Below are 19,252 nucleotides of genomic sequence, written 5' to 3'. Positions count from 1 at the left end.
TATTTCAATATTTAAAATAAAAGTTTTTTAAAAAGTCGAAAGAGAGGGGATATGGGGAAGTGCAGGAAAACAGCATGCGAATTAGACAATTAATGGTTCAGTCCTGCCCCAAATTATAATCATAGTATCACTACAGTAAGGAAACAGGCCCTTCGGCCCAACGAGCCCACACCGACCCACTTCCACACCCTATTACTTGACATTCACCTTGACTAATGCACCTAACCTACATATCCCTGAACACCATGGGGCAGTTTAACATGGCCAATCCACCTTGACCTACACATCTTTGGATTGTGGGAGGAAACCCACGCAGACACTGGGAGAACGTGAGGACTCCACACAGGCAGTCACCAGAGGGTGGAATCAAACCCAGGTCCCTAGCACTGAGGCAGCCGTGCTAACCACTGAGCCACTGTGCTGCCCCATTTAATGTTGAAAGAGATTTGAACCCCAGAACCCCTAGCAACCAAAGTTTAAAAAAAAAAGTTGTCTGAGTCTGATGTCTAACAACTAACCTTTTCTGGGGGTGGGGTGTAGAGAGTTGACTCACCTGCATTGGGGACCTCTCCAAACACATCCAAAATGGCCTCCACCAAGCCTAGGATGTAGACCGCACAGGAACAGACATTGGCCAGGAAAAACATCAGACCGATGCTCCCACCAAACTCCGGGCCCAACGTACGGCTGATCATAACTGGTAGCCACTTGTGAAGGAAATTTAGTGGGTTGTACTACAATGAGTGACTGGCAGGGTGGAAGAGCAGTTAACATTTCACATCAATTTATTTTTTTCCAAAACAAAATGGCAGACCAGAGTAGGTTCTCAGCTCTCCCCCACCCCCCAAACCACCCGCTACTGGGGCCTATTATTTCTTTTAATTCATTCACAGGATAATGGCTAGGCCCACAATTTTCTGCCCATCCCTAATTGCCCAGAGGGTAATTCAGAGTAACCACGTCACTGTGGGTCTGGAGTCACGGGTAGGCCAGATCAGATAAAATTGCAGATTCCCCTCCCGAAAGGGTGTGATTAAACCAGATCCCAACAAATTGGGAATGGATTTGTGGTCATTAGACGCTTAATTACAGATTTTTGATTTTTTTTGGAAAAGAAAACAATAATTTAAGTACCCAATCCACTCTAACCTGCACATCTGGACTGTGGGAGGAAACCCACAGACACGGGGAGAATGTGCAAATTCCACACAGACAGTTGCCTGAGAGTGGGAATCGAACCCAGGTCCCTTGGCAGTGCCAACCACTGAAGCCTCCCTGGCAGTGGAGAAAAAGCTTCAACAATTAGGGTCTTATCAATCCTCAAACTGTTCCAACATCCGAATAAAATTTGGGTTGGATGGATTGGTTTTCAGAGAGAACGTCAGTACTGCAGATGCTGGAGATCAGGGTAGCGCGAGAGCGAGATGCTGGTCAGGCAGCATCCAAGGAGCAGGAGAGTTGACGTTTCGGGCCTTTCATTAGGTTTTTGGATGAGATTAACAAATTTGGAACAGATTTAAACTGGTTCCTGGGGCTAGGCTTGTGGGGTGGGGTGTGGAGAATACTGCCCAGCTCCTGGCCTTTTAGCATCTGAAGTTGGCACGGAGGATGCCAACAGTCCCAGAACTTCAGAAGGAATACCGAGCAAATACCTATTATTATTCCAAAACCAACACCAACTCCAACACACTTTCACATTCTTGGGTCAGAACAATTTAAAAAAAAAAGGTGGGAGCAGACAAACAGCTGACCAAACCATCCAGAAGGGGGAAGATCCATGAAGCGGGCGCCATTTTGGAAGGATACAGTAGGCTCCTCCTCCCTTCACGGCACCATTGGTCGAAATGGCACACACCGACAGCACGGTCAAGCTAATGATAATGTAGGCAACGACCAACATTAGCAGGGACTGCAGGAAACCAGCCTGACCCACCACAAAGCCTACAGAGAGCAGGGAGGGGGACAAAAAGGAAAGAAAGACACATCAACTTCTTAGTAACCCAGGAGAGCAGGATTATTCTCAGAATACTGTACGGTCCAGATTGCCCCAACTCCCCGAAAAACAAAAATACAAAACAAAAGTGTTCCAATTAATCCCAGCAAGGCTTTCCAGCTAATGAATAGCTTCACTAGATATCCAGGAGTCAGTGAGGACTGCAGATCAGAGTGGAGTGTGGGGTGCTGGAAAAGCACAGCAGGTCAGGCAGCATCCGAGGAGCAGGAATCCGGATGAAGGGCTCCGGCCTGAAACGTCAATTTTACGAGATTTCCACCCCTGTCCCCACAGGATTGCACCCCAGCCCGATTCTGATACTGACCGATTAGTTAAATCAAAGTCTTCAAGAAAGTTAAAAATCACAACACCAGGTTATAGTCCAACAGGTTTATTTGGAAGCACTAGCTTTCGGAGCGACACTCCATCAATTGGTTGTGATGAAGCTATCTGATAAAAGGAGCAGCGCTCTCAAAGCTAGTGCTTCCAAATAAGCCAGTTGGACTATAACCTGGCATTATGTGATTTTTAACCTTTGTCCATCCCAGTCCAACCCCAGATGAAGATGGATTTGGAGATGCTGAGGACTGGCAGGTGGAGTTGAATTTGAATAAAATGTCTGGTATTGCACTTTGGAAAAACAAGCACAGGACTTAGTTAAAGGAAGGGCCTTGGGTAGTGTTTTTAAAAGGAGGAGGGTATCGCTGGCTGGGGTCAGCATTTATTGCCCAGAGGGCAGTGGAGAGTCAACCATATTGCTGTGGGTCTGGAGTCACATGTAGGCCAGACCAGGTAAGGATGGCCGTTTCCTTCCCCAAAGGACATTAAGTGAACAGAGACCTAGGGGTTCAGACACAACTGGTGTAACAGGTAGCTAGGTGGTTTAGAAGGGGTTTAGTACACTTGCCTTCATAGCTCAAACCTTTGAGTGTAGGAGTTGGGACGTCATGTTGAGGTTGTACAGGACATTGGTGAGGCCTCTTCTGGAGTACTCTGTTACAGGGAGATTATTAAGATGGAGAGGGTTCAGAGGATATTTTCTAGGTTGCTGCTGGGACTGGAGGGTTTGAGTTATGAGGGGGGGCTGGGACTCTTTTCCCCTGGAGCATTGAGGGGTGACCTTAATTGAGGATTATAAAATCTGCAGGGGTTATAGATAAGGTGAATAGCAGGTGCCCTTTCCCTTGGGTGGGGCGGGGGGGGGATTTCAAGACTAGGGGGCACAATTTATATAAAAAAAAAGGAGAAAAGGAAGATTTATAAAACAAAGACACGAGGGGCAACTTTTTAAAACAAATACAGAGAGGTTCGTGTGTGGAATGAACTTGCTGAGGAAGTGGTGGATGTGGGTACAAGTTTAAAAAACATTTTGATAAGTTCACGAATTGGAAAGGTTGGGAGTGATCTGGCCCAGGAGCAGGCAGGTGGGACTAGTTTAGTTTGGGATTGGGGTCAGTATGGACCAGTTGGGCTGAAGGGTCTGTTTCCGTGCTGGATGGCTCTGCCACTAATAGCATGCAGGCGGTGATCAAGGCAGGTTTATAAACAGGACCGTCTGCGAGAGCCATCACAGAGCTATTGTGCAGAGCGAGCGAAAGCATGCGAAACAGCTTAAATAACGATTCAGAGCAAGGTATTAAAAGGAGGGGCTGACTCAGACAAGGAGCCAGAGAGAGTCGAGCAAAAAAGAAGATGGAAATAAAAACGAAGTTGGCAGAAATTTGGAATCCTCCTCCTTCACTATTTCCATTGTTAATTACAAACATGTAAATGATTTGGAAGGTGTAAGTACATATTATTGCTGGCTGGTCACTCTTTTCAAGGAAGAGGTCTTAAACTCAAAACATTCCAGCGCAGTACAGGCCCTTCGGCCCTCGATGTTATGCAGACCTGTGGAACCAATCTGAAGCCCATCTAACCTACACTATTTTGTTTTCATCTCTATATCTATTAAAGGCATTTAAGTGGTCATTGAAAGTTGGCGAGTCTACTACTATTGCAGGCAGGGAATTCCACACCCCTATTACTCTAAGGCAACCATCTCTGACATCTGTCCTATATCTATCACCCCTCAATTTAAAACTATGTCCCCTTGTGCTAGCCATCACCATCGGAGGAAAAAGGCTCTCCCTGTCCACGCTATCTAACCCTCTGATTATCTTGTATGTCTCAATTAAGTCACTTCTCAACCTCTAACGAAAACAGCCTCAAGTCTGTCAACCTTCTCATAAGACCTTCCCTCCAGTCCAGGCAACATCCAAGTAAATCTCCTCTGAACCCTTTCCAAAGCTTCCACATCCTTCCTATAATGTGGTGACCAGAACTGTATACAATACTCCAAGTGCGGCCGTACCAGAGTTTTGTACAGTACAGCACAGCATGATCTCATAGCTCTGAAATTCAATCCCTCTACCATTAAAGCTCACACACTGCCTTCTTAACAACCTTATCAACTTGGGTGGCAACTTTCAGGGATCTATGTACATGGACCCAGGAGATCTCTCTGGTCATCTACACTACCATTAGCCCAGTATTCTCTATTCCTGTTGCTCCTTCCAAAGTGAATCACCTCACACTTGCCCGCATTAAACTCCATTTGCCACCTCTCTGCCCAGCTCTGCAGCTTAACCATGTCCCTCTGTAACCTACATCCTTCAACACTGTCCACAACTCCGACATTAATGTCATCCACAAAATTTATTCACCAATCCTTCTCTGCCCTCATCCAGGTCACTTAGTAAAATTTAAAAAAAAAAGGTGACAAACTCCCTGGTACAGAGTCTCTAGGAGAGTCATGGGGACAATTCTCAACCTGCGCGTGCCATCTGGGTGGTACATCCGGGAAAGAGACTGGGACGCAGCGCAATACCATTGGCTGGTTTTAAATCTTTGGAAGCATTTCAAAAAGATAGTTGTGCTGGTGGGTGCACACTGTCCACTGACAACCACCCCCCTCCCAAGGGGTCTCCATGGACAGCACAAGGAGGGTAGAGGGGTAAAATGGCCTGTCTCACCCAAGGGGTAAAAAAGGCAGTCAGGAATGTGCCTCTTTTCCCAGGAGGTGCAGGGAAACAGTGCCTACCCAAAGGGACCTAAACCATAAAATTTAGTTCCTCCCCGATCTGAAGAGGTGGTTAATTAAAAAAATTAGTGACTTCCCGCTGCTTAGAACAGATGAAAGAAGAACCAAGTATTTGCAGAGAGAGTTACAAAGCAGAACAGAGTTATTAACAGAAACAAACAAGTCACTTGCTGTCATTTCAGTGCTAAAAGATCCCCAAAAATAGATTTTCCTTGAAAATTTGCAAGATGGATAGAACATCTGAGCGTTCATGTAAATTATTAAAACAGGTTTTGAAATGGGCGACATCTAATTTTAGATTAGATTACTTACGCACAGTGTGGAAACAGGCCCTTCGGCCCAACAAGTCCACACCGACCCGCCGAAGCGCAACCCACCCATAGCCCTACATTTACCCCTTACCCAACACTACGGGCAATTTAGCACAGCCAATTCACCTGACCCGCACATCTTTGGAAGGAAACCGGAGCACCCGGAGGAAACGCACGCAGACACGGGGAGAATGTGCAAACTCCCCACAGTCAGTCGCCTGAGGCGGGAATTGAACCCGGGTCTCAGGCGCTGTGAGGCAGCAGTGCTAACCACTGTGCCACCCACTAATTAACAGTTTTTTAAAAATACGCACATTGAAGAAGAGTGAGAATATGGAGCAGTGGAAATGTTACAGGGCTGCATATTCAAGTAAATATTTAGAGGTCATTGGTTCAAATCTCAAAGCCAGCAAAAAGTTAGTTCAAAGTAAGATGGAAAAGAGAAAGTTTAGTCGTCAAGAAGATAAGCGCAAAACCGATTAGGCACCGCTTCCCTTTCAGATCTCATTTTATTTAATCCATTTTTAAAATTATGACACAGCTTTGGGACTTTGGAGCAAGGTCTGCTGCGGGTTAAAGGGGGAAAAGTTACAGCTTTACCCAGAAGATGGGCCTTGGTTAGTAAGGGGTTAAAATAGACAGGAATTACACCTTCTACCATTACTGAGGGGGAGAATAGTGTGGGAAGGAGTTGCAGTTAAACAGGGAGCAAACTGGAGTGTCCCATGGGACAGAAGGCTGACAAGGATGTGGGGAACTGCGTGTAAATAAGAGGTGACAGACAGTCCACGCTCTTCCCCCATCCTCCGCCTCTCCCCTTGGGGCCCTGGTAAAACAGGCATAATGAACTAATTTTCACCTTAATAGTGATTGCCGTTTCACCTCCACCGCTCCCCCCCCACCCTGGGGTGGGAAAAAAAAAAGGGACCCAAGGGGCTTTTTTTTCAGATAGAGGGTGGTGCGTGTATGGAATGAGCTGCCAGAGGCTGGTAAAAGTGACAACATTTAAAAAGGCATCTGGTTGGGGACATGAATAGGAAGGGTTGAGGGGAATACGGCCAAATGCTGGCAAACTGGAGTAGATTAATTAATTTCGGATATCTGATGATCGGCATAGAGGAGTTGGACCAAAGGCTGTTTCCGACTCAATGATCCAAATCGCCCACTCCAGAACACCACAATTTGCCTTCACTTCTCTTTGGGGAAGAAAGCTCTCTCAAGAAGGAAACACTCAAGTGTTGGGTTTGAAGTCAGACCCAGGACCTACACAAGGCCAGAGCGCTTTTGTAACCAGATGACTAACCAGCTGTTCTGAAGCACTAGTCGTCAAGGTGTTCGGTGTAGGCCTGGGCTAACTAGAGGTAAGGGGGTTAAAGGTCATAGCGTTCTCTGGTGTTCAAACCTCGAAAAAAGTCGTTCCATTCCCTCAGTGAGGGAGATCGAGAGAGGCGTTAAAAACTGGAAGATGGATGTCAGATTTTGACTAGGTCTCCGTGGCAGCCAGTGCGGCCTTGGATCTCACCAGCCCCAGACTTTTACCCTCAACATGGCGGCCTGAGCCCTGCCAATCTGAAAACATCTACGTCACGCTGGGCAGAGAAACAGAGACTAGGAGACTAGCCCTAAACTCTAATCACACAGACCCTTACACACTTTGGCCTGTGGCGCAGTGGTAGGGACTCTATGCCTGGGTAAGGAGGCCTTACTTGAAATCCCAACATGGCCGAAACAGTCAATTCAAAATGGATGGATGGCAGTAATTGGTAGGACAACATATATAACGCAACCAGGGAGGGGATCTGTTGTTTGATGAACAAATAAAGGCCAATTACTTCCTGAAAATAACCACACCCCCCTCTGATTAGTCACTAATTGAGGTCAGAGTCAGTTTTACAGAGCTATAAAAACAACATGTTTCAGTTTAGCTTCGGATCAAACAGTACAAAGGACACGGATACCTCCACGGTAATTTATTGTCACACGTGCACAGGCTGGTTAAGGCGGCATTTAGCACGCTTGCCATCATTGCTCAGACCATTGAGTACAGGAGTTGGGGGACATCATGTTGAGGTTGTACAGGACATTGGTGAGGCCACTTCCTGAGTACTGCGTCCACTGCTGGTCACCATGTTTACAATCAAATTCCAACTGATGCACTCGCCACCTCTATTTTTCCCCAATTAAAACGCCAAATGTAAACCAGTACAGGAGTAGGCCATTCGGCCCATCAAAATCTGAGCTATCCCACTCCAAACTAGCCCCATCTGCCTGCAAGTGGGGATCTCCCTCTATTCCTTGCCTGCTGCAACAACAACTTGCATTTATGCGGCAGCCTCCATTCTCACAGCCCAATTCACCACTTCCTGGTCGGACTGTTGCTGCCCCAATACAAGGGAGGTCATCCTGCATTTAAGTAGCTCCCAACCACCTCAAGAGCTGTAGGACCGATTGAAAAGTACTTGACATGTCACATGGGCAGACAACTTTATGCACAGCAAGCTCCCATTAAACAGCGACGGATCAGTTGCCCTAAAAACGATTTTGCGGACGTTAAGAGGGTTCAGGACACGCTGCTCCTCAAGTGCAGTCCGTGACATCCTTTTCCACCCCAGCTTCAGGTTTGGGAGCGTCAAAGCAGATTCTCAGATCTACCGGGACGGGGACTCAAATGGACAACACCCCGAGTCAGAGGCATGCCTGTAAATTGAGTCACAACACAGCAACTTGCAAACTACCAGAGTCCGGAGAGCTGGAGACAAAATACTACTGTCTTCCTTACTTCCCATCTCTGAAGATGGCAGCCTGTAGCTGACAGCTGTGCAGGGAAGACGAGAGGAATTTGACATGGTCCAACATCAAATATTTGATCTCCCCTGTCATGTGGGACTTGGGAGGAACAGCCACAGGTTACCAGAGGGTGGTTCACTGCTGGTAATACACCTCCCTGCACTTTTAAAGGTGTTGACCAAAAATGGGGCAAGACTAAAGACCTAATGTACAACAGCACATGACATCATCTCCAGAAGGGGTGCTCACTTTATTAATTACACTATAGGGCAACCGTGTTAATTGTGCCTAAAAAAAAGTGACATTACCAAAAGCCGGTTATGTCACACCTGCCTCCAACATGGCTTCTTGCAGGATTAATTCCTTCACCCAGATTGGGCTACATCAGACTGTGGGAAGCCACTATAACATTAACCCTTTCACAACACCTGTGCAAGTGGTCCCAGTGGGCAACACGACATTATTATGGCTTTAAGAGCTGTATTGTGTCCTGGGCTTTTTATTGAAGAGTGTTGTAAGAAAATGGCTGAGCTGCCTATTGAAATAAACAAGTTGGAGGTGCCTTGGGTTTTTTTTTTAAATTTGTTTTTAAAAAGTTGGAACAGTAGAAGCAGCCTGACTGGGTGGGAACAAGCTCCCACAGGATTTTGAGTTGGAGTCTCAGTTGCACTTGTTGCTGGGGCCTGGAAGCTACAGTACATCTCTCCCTGCTACACTGAGTATGCTGTTGACGTTTTTCCTCCTGGACTGGAGAACTGCATGGGAGACAAATCTATTTTACTGAATTTGCCTTTGCCAAGGGTGCGTTAACAGGATGTTATTTTTTAGGAACAAGTTGCAGTGCAGTGGTTAAATAATCTATTACTCTGTAAAGCTTTCTAATAGTTAAGGCTATACCAATTCTTTCTTTTCTTGTATTTTAACTGTAGCATCTGAATAAAGTGAGTTTTACCTCAAACCTGGTAGTTTGACCAACCGAATTGCATCTGGAATACAATGCCTTGCCTTTAAATGAAGAAAACGTTAGGGCTGAGGCTAAATTTTTTTTTTGAGGGGGTTTGGTTCAGGCCATAACAGGAAGGAAGAGAGATTAGCCAAACGAAGGAGTTTCACAATCATACCAACTACTCAAAAACCACATCTATCTCCCAACCCATAACGGCCCAACTCTCAACAACTACAGGTCAGTGCATGGCTCAAGGAGGGTAATGCTAGGTCCCCATGGGCCAGAGGCTTGGACACTATCCATGTCGGATGATGTTCCAATGCGGATCAAGGGGCTGCTGCTAAATGGAGGTTCCCCACCACCATCACCTCTAAGAGGATAGAAATGACCCAAGGATGAAGATTGGGGTAGGTTGGGTGGGGAGGGAAATTCAGCCTGTATTTCACTTTAAAAATTCAACATTTAAACAAACCATGAACTGGCCTTTAATCACAGTACAACTGTGCACCAGCCAGCTACAGAGCCTCCTCGCTGAGTGGCAATTACATGTCAAAACACTTAATGGCTCCAAAAGCACTTCAGAAACATTACCATGGAGAAACACAAGGGAGGTCTGTATCTTCAGATACCTGGGGAAAAGATGGATCATCGAATCCTGACAGTGGGGAGCAGTGTTTGGCCCCTCGAGTTACACCGACCCTCTGAACAGTATCCCATCCTGTAGCCCTGCACTTCCTCACAGCTAACCCACCCTAACCTGCACATCCCTGGACAACTGGAAGAAATGGGAGCACCAGGAGGAAACCCATGGAGAATCAAACCCGGGTCCCTAGCACTGAGGCAGCAGTGCTATCCACAGCCACTGTGCCACCCCTATTCAGTGGGCGAGTCAGTCTGCTATTTCATTACACGCTCATCGGTCAGAGTGAAGCTCAGTTTCATCGCTGTTTGGATGGGTTCAGTTTCAAGTGATCCTCAGCTCCCTCTCTCGCACCTCCCAGAATTCCAAACCCTTGGCTCAGAGCACAAGGGAGTCAGAGAGATGTACAGCATGGAAACAGACCCTTCGGTCCAACCCGTCCATGCCGACCAGATATCCCAACCCAATCTAGTCCCACCTGCCAGCACCCGGCCCATATCCCTCCAAACCCTTCCTATTCATATACCCATCCAGATGCCTTAAGTGTTGCAATTGTACCAGCCTCCACCACTTCCTTTGACAGCTCATTCCATACACATACCACCTGCTGGGTGAAAATGTCACCCCTTAGGTCTCTTTTATATCTTTCCCCTCTCACCCTAATCTTATGCCCTCTAGTTCTGGACTCCCAGACCCCAGGGAAAAGACTTTGTCTATTTGTCTTAGCATGACCCTAATTTTGTAAGCCTCTATAAAGGTCACCCTTCAGCCTCCGACGCTCCAGGGAAAACAACTACAGCGTATTCAGCCTCTCCCTGTAGCTCAGATCCATCAACCTTGGCAACAATCACAGGCAGACCATCAGTTTCAAAACACTTGCGTTTGCAGGAAGAGAGAAGCAGTGGACACACTGTGGACAGGTTTGAGCATATAATCTCCTCACCAAGACTCAAATCTCAACACCCTTCACTGAAGGCAGAGTGAGACACACAGAAACAAACTACTACTGCAATCAACTTGTACACACCAAACTTGCACAGCACAGAATCCAAAAACTAGACAAGGGGTGAGTGGGAGAATGGCCATCAGCTCTCTTCTAGCACCCCTACCTTCCCCAGGCTGGGGGAAGAGGGTCAAACTGCCCTTACCTTCTACAGGATGTGCCAGTACACTGAACTGGGAAATGCACGTGGACATCACCACATTCCAGGGGCAACTCAGGATGGACAATAAATGCTGGCTGTGTCCCTTTAGGTGGAAGTAGTTGGGTGGGGGGAGAAATGGAAGGTGCTGCCTGAGGATCTTTGGTGAGTTTTTGCAGTGCGCGCCTCAGACTGTACACACTGAGCATTGGTGGGTGGGGGGAAGTGGATGTGGCACCAATCACGTGGGTAGCTTGGTCCCTGGATGATGCCCAGTTTAAAAGGAGTTATTGACAGACAAGTGGGTAAAAAGTTGGCAATTAAACTTCACTTGGGAAAAGGCAAAGTTGTTCATTTGGAAAGGGAGAGGATTATTTAAATGGAGACAAAAGGTTAGTGACCACTAATCATCATCATTTGTCATGTTTTGAGAGTTTTATTTATTCACCCAGTTTACCCACCACCGTAGTTGTGCTCTACAAATCAATTTACTTTATTACTAAAACTAAAATTTAGTCCCCCTTTTGGGACTTAGAAATGAAACAAAGCTAGGCACACAGGTACAGCAGGGAATCAGGAAGGGTCACAGAATGTTGGCCCTTATTCCGAGGGGATTGGAGTATAAGAGCAGGGAGGTCTTCCTGTACAAGGTGCTGGGGAGACCACATCTGGAACACTGCAACCAGTTCCTTATTTAAAAGGAAAGATATTATTTCATTGGAGGCTGTTTAGAGAAGGATGATCCCTCAGGATGGAGGGATTGCCTTATGAGCAAAGGCTGAACAGTTTGGGACTCCGCTCCCTGGGGTTTAAGAGGAACAAGAGGGCGATCTCATTGAAACAAAGAGGCTTGGCAGGGTCAATGCTGAGGGGTTGTAGCCCCTCACAGGAGGAGTCCAGGACCAGGGGGCACAGTCTCAAAGCAGGGGAGGACTGATTTGAGACCGAGATAAGGAGGTATTTCTGCTGGGTTATTGGACCTTCTTGCCACAGAGTGCTGTGGGGTGGAGGAACGGTGGGGTGGGGAAGAGGCAGAGTCCTCATGTATATTTAAGGCTGAAATAGAGATTCTTGATCAGTCAGGGAATCAAGGGTTATGGGGGAAAAAGGGCAGGAAAATGGAGTGCAGGGATCAGCCATGGTCCTACTGAATGGTGGAGCAGGCTCGAGGGGCCGAATGGCCTTCTCCTGTTCCTATATCTTATGGTCTTCACTCCTTCCGTGTTGTTGGGCCTGTGCTCACCCAGCCAAGTGGAGAGTCAGCCCCTGAACAGACGAAAACTCTTTCCTCAGCAGCTTCTCGACTGCCGACTTTTGCTGGAGGGGTCACGCTTTTGGGACAGGTCAAGGTTGTGGGTTCGAGTCCCACTCCACAGATAGGATCTGGAATCGAGGTAGGTACAACCCATTCAACACAAAGGGAGCACCTCAGAAATATTCGCGCATTTTAACCCCTGCACTGCGATGGCTAACCTTACCTCGAAATTAACTTACGATTCACGTACAAAAGACTGACAAAAAACCCCCAAACATTCACCTTCCCAAAGTTCTCCAAATTTATTTTTTTTTTTAAAAAAAGCCATCCTTTCATAGATAGGGCTGGGAATTGCAGGGTCAGGCTGGTATTCGATGCTCTTGAAGCGAGTGGCTACTTCAGAAGGCAGCTAAAAATCAACACCAAGGCTGTAGGCCTGGAGTCACACGTAGGCCACGTTAACATTTCAAACCCCAAACTGGAGGCCAATCCATCCAGGTCACGAGGAAAGGCTCTGAACAAGCAGCACTGGATCCCAACCATTAACTCCAGTTTCTCTCCCAAGATACTACCAGACTGGTTGAGCTTTTCCAGCCATATCCATTTTATTAAGTTTAGATTAGATTCCCTACAGTGTGGAAACAAGCCCTTCGGCCCAACCAGTCCACACTGACCCTCTGAAGAGTAACCCACGCAGTGCCAGCCATTTCCCTCTGACCCTAACACTATGGACAATTTAACAGCCAATTCACCGGATCTGCACTTTGTCAGATTTACAGCATCCGCAGTTGTTTCGGTTTTCAAAACCAGCTGAAGACCAGGCCCCATTATCTTGCTTTCAACAGCATCTTTTATCTTTCCTACAAGAGTCTCCTCTGGTCAGTAAGATTAGATTAGATTACTTACAGTGTGGAAACAGGCCCTTCGGCCCAACAAGTCCACGCCGAAGCGCAACCCACCCATACCCCTACATTTACCCCTTATCTAACATTACGGGCAATTTAGCATGGCCAATTCACCTAACCTGCACATCTTTGGACTGTGGGAGGAAACCCACGCAGACACGAGGAGAACGTGCAAACTCCACACAGACAGTCGCCTGAACCCGGGTCTCTGGCGCTGTGAGGCAGCAGTGCTAACCACTGTGCCACCATGCCGCCCACAGCCTCCCACCACTGATGTAGTTTGGCCTCATCCCCTCTGTCAAAAATCAAAGTGATTTTAAACCCAAAGCTCCTCTTGAATTTCTGTCCCGCAAGAATCAGAGTCCTACAGCACAGAAACAGACCCTTCTGTCCAACCCATCCATGCCGACCTAAATCAATCTAGTCCCACCTGCCAGCACCTAGCCCATTCCCCTCCAAACCCTTCCTAATCATATACCCATCCGGATGCCTCTTAAATGCTGTAATTGTACCAGCCTCCACCACTTCCTCTGGCAGCTCATTCCATACACACAACACCCTGAGAAAAAGTTGCTCCATAGGTCCCCTTTAAATTCTTTCCCCGTTCGTTCTGGATGCCCCCACTCCAGGGAGAAGTTTTGTCTATTCACCCTATCCATGTCCCCCATGACTTTATAAAAAAGGTCACCCCCGACGCTCCAGGGAAAACAGCCCCAGTCTATTCAACCTTTCCCTGTTGCTCAAAACCTCCAATTGTTGTAAATCTTTTCTGAAGCCTTTCAAGTTTCACAACATCTTTCCTATAGGAGGGAGACCAGAACTGAACACAATATTCCAAAAAAAGTGGTGCTGTACAGCTGCAACATGACCTCGCAACTCCTGTACTCAATGTACTGACCAATAACTGACCAAGTGACTTTGGTAAAGCTAGCATTTGTTCTCCAATCATCCCTAGTACCATTGCAGCACTGCGTGCTCTGCATTTGAACAGGGACAGCTAGACAGCAAACACAGGCAGCTTTGTGTTAAAGAGAGCGAGCACGAGAGAGACATACAGGCAGAAGGAGGAAGTAGAAGGAAAACGTTTCTTTGACCCCCTCCCCACAGCCTAGACAAAACAGAAACTGTGCTCTGAGAACACACACACACAAAGAATACTCCCCCCATTCTCACCCACTGCAGTCAGTCAGGATCGGGTGGTATTTGAAACAGTTAAAATATCCAACTTTTCCCCTTAACCGATGCCAAACATCAAGAGAGAGAATATGCATGACCAGGGATAAGGATGGAAAGCAGGACAAAGGAGCAAAGATGAGACGACAAGAGTCAGTACAACACCAGAGCGGACTCTCATTGCCCATCACCCGAGTGGTTCACTGTTTTAAAAAGGGCAGTTAAGAGTCAGCCAAGTTGCTGTGGGTCTGGAGTCACGTGTAGGCCAGACCAGGCAAGGACAGCAGATTGGGCTGTTTTCCCTGGGAGCGTCAGAGGCTGAGGGGTGACCTTATAGAGGTTTACAAAAATTATGAGGGGCATGAATAAATAGACAGGGTCTTTTCCCCAGATGGGGTGGGGGGAGGGGGAAGTGGAATCCACTAGAGGACAAGGGTTTAGGGCGAGAGGGGGAAGATATAAAAAACAAGGGACCTAAGGGGCAACTTTTTCCACTCAGCGGGTGGTACGTGCATGGAATGAGCTGCCAGAGGATGTGGTGGAGGCTGGTACAATTACAACATACCCATCCAGATGCCTTTTAAATATGAATAGGAAGGGTTTGGAGGGATACTGGCGGGTGCTGGCAGGTGGGACTAGATTGGGTTGGGATATCTGGTCGGCATGGGCGGATTGGACCAAAGGGTCTGTTTCCGTGCTGTACATCTCTATGACTCTAAGTGACCCAGGTGGGTTTTTAAACATGACATGGCTGCGACACAAGTGTAATTTGAACATGTACCCTCTGGATTACTAACATTGGCTGCCACCTCTTCCTACAAGAGGTTGGGACAGGCTGGGGGAGGTGGTGACTGCATTCAGCCTGCTCTGGGATTCAAAACTATCACATCTGACCCTTGAGTTTGAACTCCACTTTCCTGTCCCCTCCCCATATCTCAGAGAACCACCCCAAAAAAAGCTATTCATCCTGGTGGATTGAATGATGGAGCATCTGCAACTTTGTGAAGTCCAATAGATTCACCCAAGCTCGGAGGGGACCCTCACTTCTCATCTCGACCCGAGATGATGGTCCCTCTTATCCTAACTGTTCCCACTTTCTCCCCCACACCCATTGGCCTAATACTACCCACTCCAGACATGGGTGTGCGCAGACTGGACATGTAGGCCATAGAACTATAGGGGAAGCAAGTTACCCATGATTGAGAGAAAGGGAAGCAGACTACTGCAGCAGACATTCAGGAATAATGGATGGTAGGAGGAAGGTAACCGCTAGAAGGTGAATGTAACCAGGCACTACCATTTGGAAATTCAGATACAAACACACCATAGCTCACCATACTGCAAACAGACAGGATAACATCCTTTAGTTCAAGATGTACAGCACGGAAACAGACCCCTTGGTCCAACTCATCCATGCCGACCAGATATCGGAAATTAATCTAGTCCCATTGGGCCCATATCCCTCCAAATCCTTCCCAGTCATATCTCCATCCAAATGCCTCTTAAATGTTGCAATTGTACCAGCCTCCACCACATCCTCTGGCAGCTCATTCCATATCACCCTCTGCTTGAAGAGGTTGCCCTTTAGGTCTCTTTTATATCTTTCCCCCCTCACCCTAAAACCTATGCCCTCTAGTGCTGGACTCCCCTACCCAGTGGGAAAGACATTGTCTATTTATCCTATTCATGCCCCTCATGATTTTATAAACCTGTCTAAAGGTCACCTCTCAGCCTCCGACACTGCAGGGAAAACAGCCCCAGCCTGTTCAGCCTCTCCCTGTAGCTCGAATCCTCCAACCCTGGCAACATCCTTGTAAACCTTTTCTGAACTCTCACGTTTCACAACATGTATGGAATGAGCTGCCAGAGGATGTGGTGGAGGCTGGTACAATTCCAACATTTAAGAGGCGTTTGGATGGGTATATGAATAGGAAGGGTTTGGAGGGATATGGGCCAGGTGGGACTAGATTGGGTTGGGATATCTGGTCGGCATGGACAGGCTGGACTGAACGGTCTGTTTCCACCTCTGACTCGGACTCGATCCTTCCTATAGCAGGAAGGCCAGAATTGAAATCAATATTCCAAAAGTGGCCTAACCAATATCCTATGCAGTCACAACATGACTTCCCAAATCCTAAAGTCAGTGCTCAGACCACTAAAAGAAAGCATAACATGAGCACGAGGGGGCATGGCTTTAAATTGAGGTAGTTTCTTTACTCAGAGTAATAAGGGTATGGAACGCTTTGCCTGCAACGGTAGTAGATTCGCCAACTTTAAGTGCATTTAAGTTGTCATTGGACAAGCATATGGAATAGTGTAGGTTAGATGGGCTTCAGATTGTTGTGCCGACCTGTCAAACCATCGAGGGCCGAAGGGCCTGTACTGTGCTGTAATGTTCTATAACCAACCACCACCTTCACTATCCTATCTACCTGCGATTCTGCTTTCAAGGAACTATGCACCTGTGCTCCAAGGTCTCTGTTCTGGTTAAAGTAGTATCGATATTATTAAACGGGTGGGTGTTTCCGAAAAGATTTATGCTGCTGCTGTTGGGAATGGAGTTATATTTTAAAAAAAAGGAACTTTTTTTCACTGGAACTGAGGGGTGACCTGAAAAGTTTATAAAATCTGTGGGGCATGGGTAGGGTGAATAGTAAGGATCTTCCCCTCCCCCAGAGTGAGAGTTCAGAACTAGCAGGCAGAGAGGGGTGGGTGGGGGAAGGCTTAAAAACAAAGGGGACAGGGCAACTTTTTTTGTTCTAAAAACAGAGTACTGTTTCACATGTGGAACGAACTTCCTGAGGAAGTGATTGATGCAAGTTCAGTTAGGGCATTTAGGGTCAGATGTACAGCATGGAAACTGACCCTTCGGTCCGACCTATCCATGCCGAGCAGATTATCCTAACCCAATCAGTCCCACCTGCCAGCACCCGACCCATATCCCTCCAAACCCTTCCTATTCCTATACCCATCCAGGTGCCTTTTAAGTATTGTTAAAAAGACATTTTGATAAGTACATGAATAGGAAAGATTTGGAGGGATATGGGCCAGGAGCAGGCAGCTGGGACTAATTTAGTGTGGCAACTAAATTGGATTGACTGGGCCCAGCAGCTTGTCTCTATGCTGTATGACTCCAAGTGGGCTAAGCCAGTGAGATTAGCAAATGATACAATGTGCCTTTATTTAGCACAGTTTTGAAACACACTTGAAAACAAAAAAGTCACAGGATAGGAGCAAGAGGAAAAGAAATTGCTCATGTGAATTTTATTTTAAAAAAAGCAATGATAATTCACAGGAGTGATACCAAGTCATATTTATGAAATATTAGAAATGGAACAAAGCACTTGAAGTGCTCAGCAGGTCAGGCAGCATCAAGAAACTGAGCTCACACTGTAGGTATCCCTTCCATGTCTGTGTGGGTTAATCTACTCCCACAGTCAAAGATGTATAGGTTAGGTGAATTGGCCATGGGAAATTACCCCAAGTGTTAAGGGACATGTAGGTTAGGTGCATTAATCAAGGGTAAATGTAGAGCAATAAGATTGGGCAATGGATCTGGGGTGGGTCACACTTCAGAGGGTCAGCATGGACTTGATGGGCTGAATGGTCTGTTTCCACACTTTAGGGATTCTATGATTCTTTAGAGCAAGGTCCCAGCACCTTAGAGCAGATTTTGTGTCAAGGAGCTATATACACACAGACACATCAGGCCCTGACTACAGACAGTTAACTCGACGGTGAAGGATACAAATGGGGCAAGTGGGACACTACAGGTTCTAATGAAGGGGAGGGGTTACCAGAACAGTTAGAAAAACTGCAGTTTAAGTTCAGAAAAGGTTACAGGACTCAAAGCATTAACTGTTCCCTTCCCACCGCAGCCAAGTTTCTCCAGCAATTTCAGTTCATGTTGCAAAAGAAAACTAAACATCCCCTCCCAATAAAGTGAGGGAAGAGGGTGCTCTCCCGAACGGTGCACAAGCCTGCTAAAGCAGGCAGGGCAATTTAACATGAGGCGCCTGACAGGAGTCAGCTCTAGCCCTGGACTGCTCCCCCAGAGTTCCAGGTGTATATCCAATGCAGCAGAGGAGGAGAGGGAAAGGTCACCAGGATACAACGTTGCAGATGCAATTAAAAAACAAACAAAAACGCCGCAGTTGAAGAAAGGGACAGCTTTTAAAATGCAGCTTCTGATATCTAGTGTAAAAAGTGAGTCAACGTTTTCTAGAAAAATAAATCATTGCAGGAGGAATACAGATGGGAATGTGTACAGAGAGAGAGAGACACAGACAGAGGGGGAAGGGGGTGGAGAGGTCGGAATGAACGTGAAAAGGCAGCATTTACCTACTCGCATGAAGATCACGATGCTGAACATGGAGAGCACGGTGGGGACCACCACCCCGAAGAAAGTGGACAGCTTCCTGGAGTCATCGGGCTGGGACGCGGTGCCGGAGACGGCGACCTCATCTTCCTGCGGGGCCCCGCCGCAGCTCTCGGCGAACCCACCGGCCACGTTATAGAGCCGGTAGTTGAGGAGGGGAGAGGTCTCACTGGACATGGTGAGAGGCAGAGGGGGAAAGACAGAGAAGGGGGGAATCCCACGCTCTGTCCTGAAACTGCAACAATGTAACAAAGCGGCGTCAGCGCGTGTCCATTTCAAAGGAACCGCAAATGGATACAATACAATCAGCTGACTCCGTGTATCAAAACCACCGTCTGTCCCTCTCCCTTTCCCAACCCACCTGCCAATTTAAGGATGCCAGCCCATGTGATGCCCCTCTCGCTGCGATTGGTCCCTTTCATCCGCTTAAATCCCCATCTCAAGCGTTCATTTGCTCACCCCTCTCCCCCACCCCCACCGAGACCACGCCCTGTCCCTCCTCTTCCTCAACCACCTGAGAGTCCGGCCTCATCTTAAATTGCCCGTAGTGTTTGGTGAAGGGGTAAATGTAGGGGTATGGGGTCGGTGTGGACTTGTTGGGCCGAAGGGCCTGTTTCCACACTGTAGCTAATCTAATCTA

General features: G+C 47.2%; 1 protein-coding gene across 8 annotated transcripts in view; it reads right to left on the bottom strand.

Moving 5' to 3' along the window:
* The window catches only part of slc12a9 (solute carrier family 12 member 9), a 39,205-nt gene extending 20,257 nt beyond the window's left edge, over positions 1-18,948 (bottom strand). For 3 of the 8 annotated variants that reach the window (XM_060854546.1, XM_060854544.1, XM_060854543.1), the window contains exons 1-3: positions 18,576-18,948; positions 1,807-1,941; positions 550-697 (exon numbers count right to left, since the gene is read on the bottom strand). In XM_060854546.1, coding sequence (XP_060710529.1) covers positions 550-697; positions 1,807-1,941; positions 18,576-18,789 — 497 coding nt within the window. In that variant the 5' untranslated portion in view covers positions 18,790-18,948. Of the gene's footprint in view, positions 1-408; positions 421-549; positions 698-1,806; positions 1,942-18,575 lie in introns of all 8 variants that reach the window. The other 5 variants (XM_060854542.1, XM_060854541.1, XM_060854545.1 and 2 more) reach the window with 4 other exon arrangements.
* Positions 18,949-19,252: the final 304 nt, after the last annotated feature.

Source organism: Hemiscyllium ocellatum, chromosome 44 (assembly GCF_020745735.1).
Source record: "Hemiscyllium ocellatum isolate sHemOce1 chromosome 44, sHemOce1.pat.X.cur, whole genome shotgun sequence".
Taxonomy (NCBI): domain Eukaryota; kingdom Metazoa; phylum Chordata; class Chondrichthyes; order Orectolobiformes; family Hemiscylliidae; genus Hemiscyllium; species Hemiscyllium ocellatum.
The sequence above is the reverse complement of the archived record's forward strand: the minus strand, read 5'-3'. Positions and strand labels throughout refer to the sequence as shown.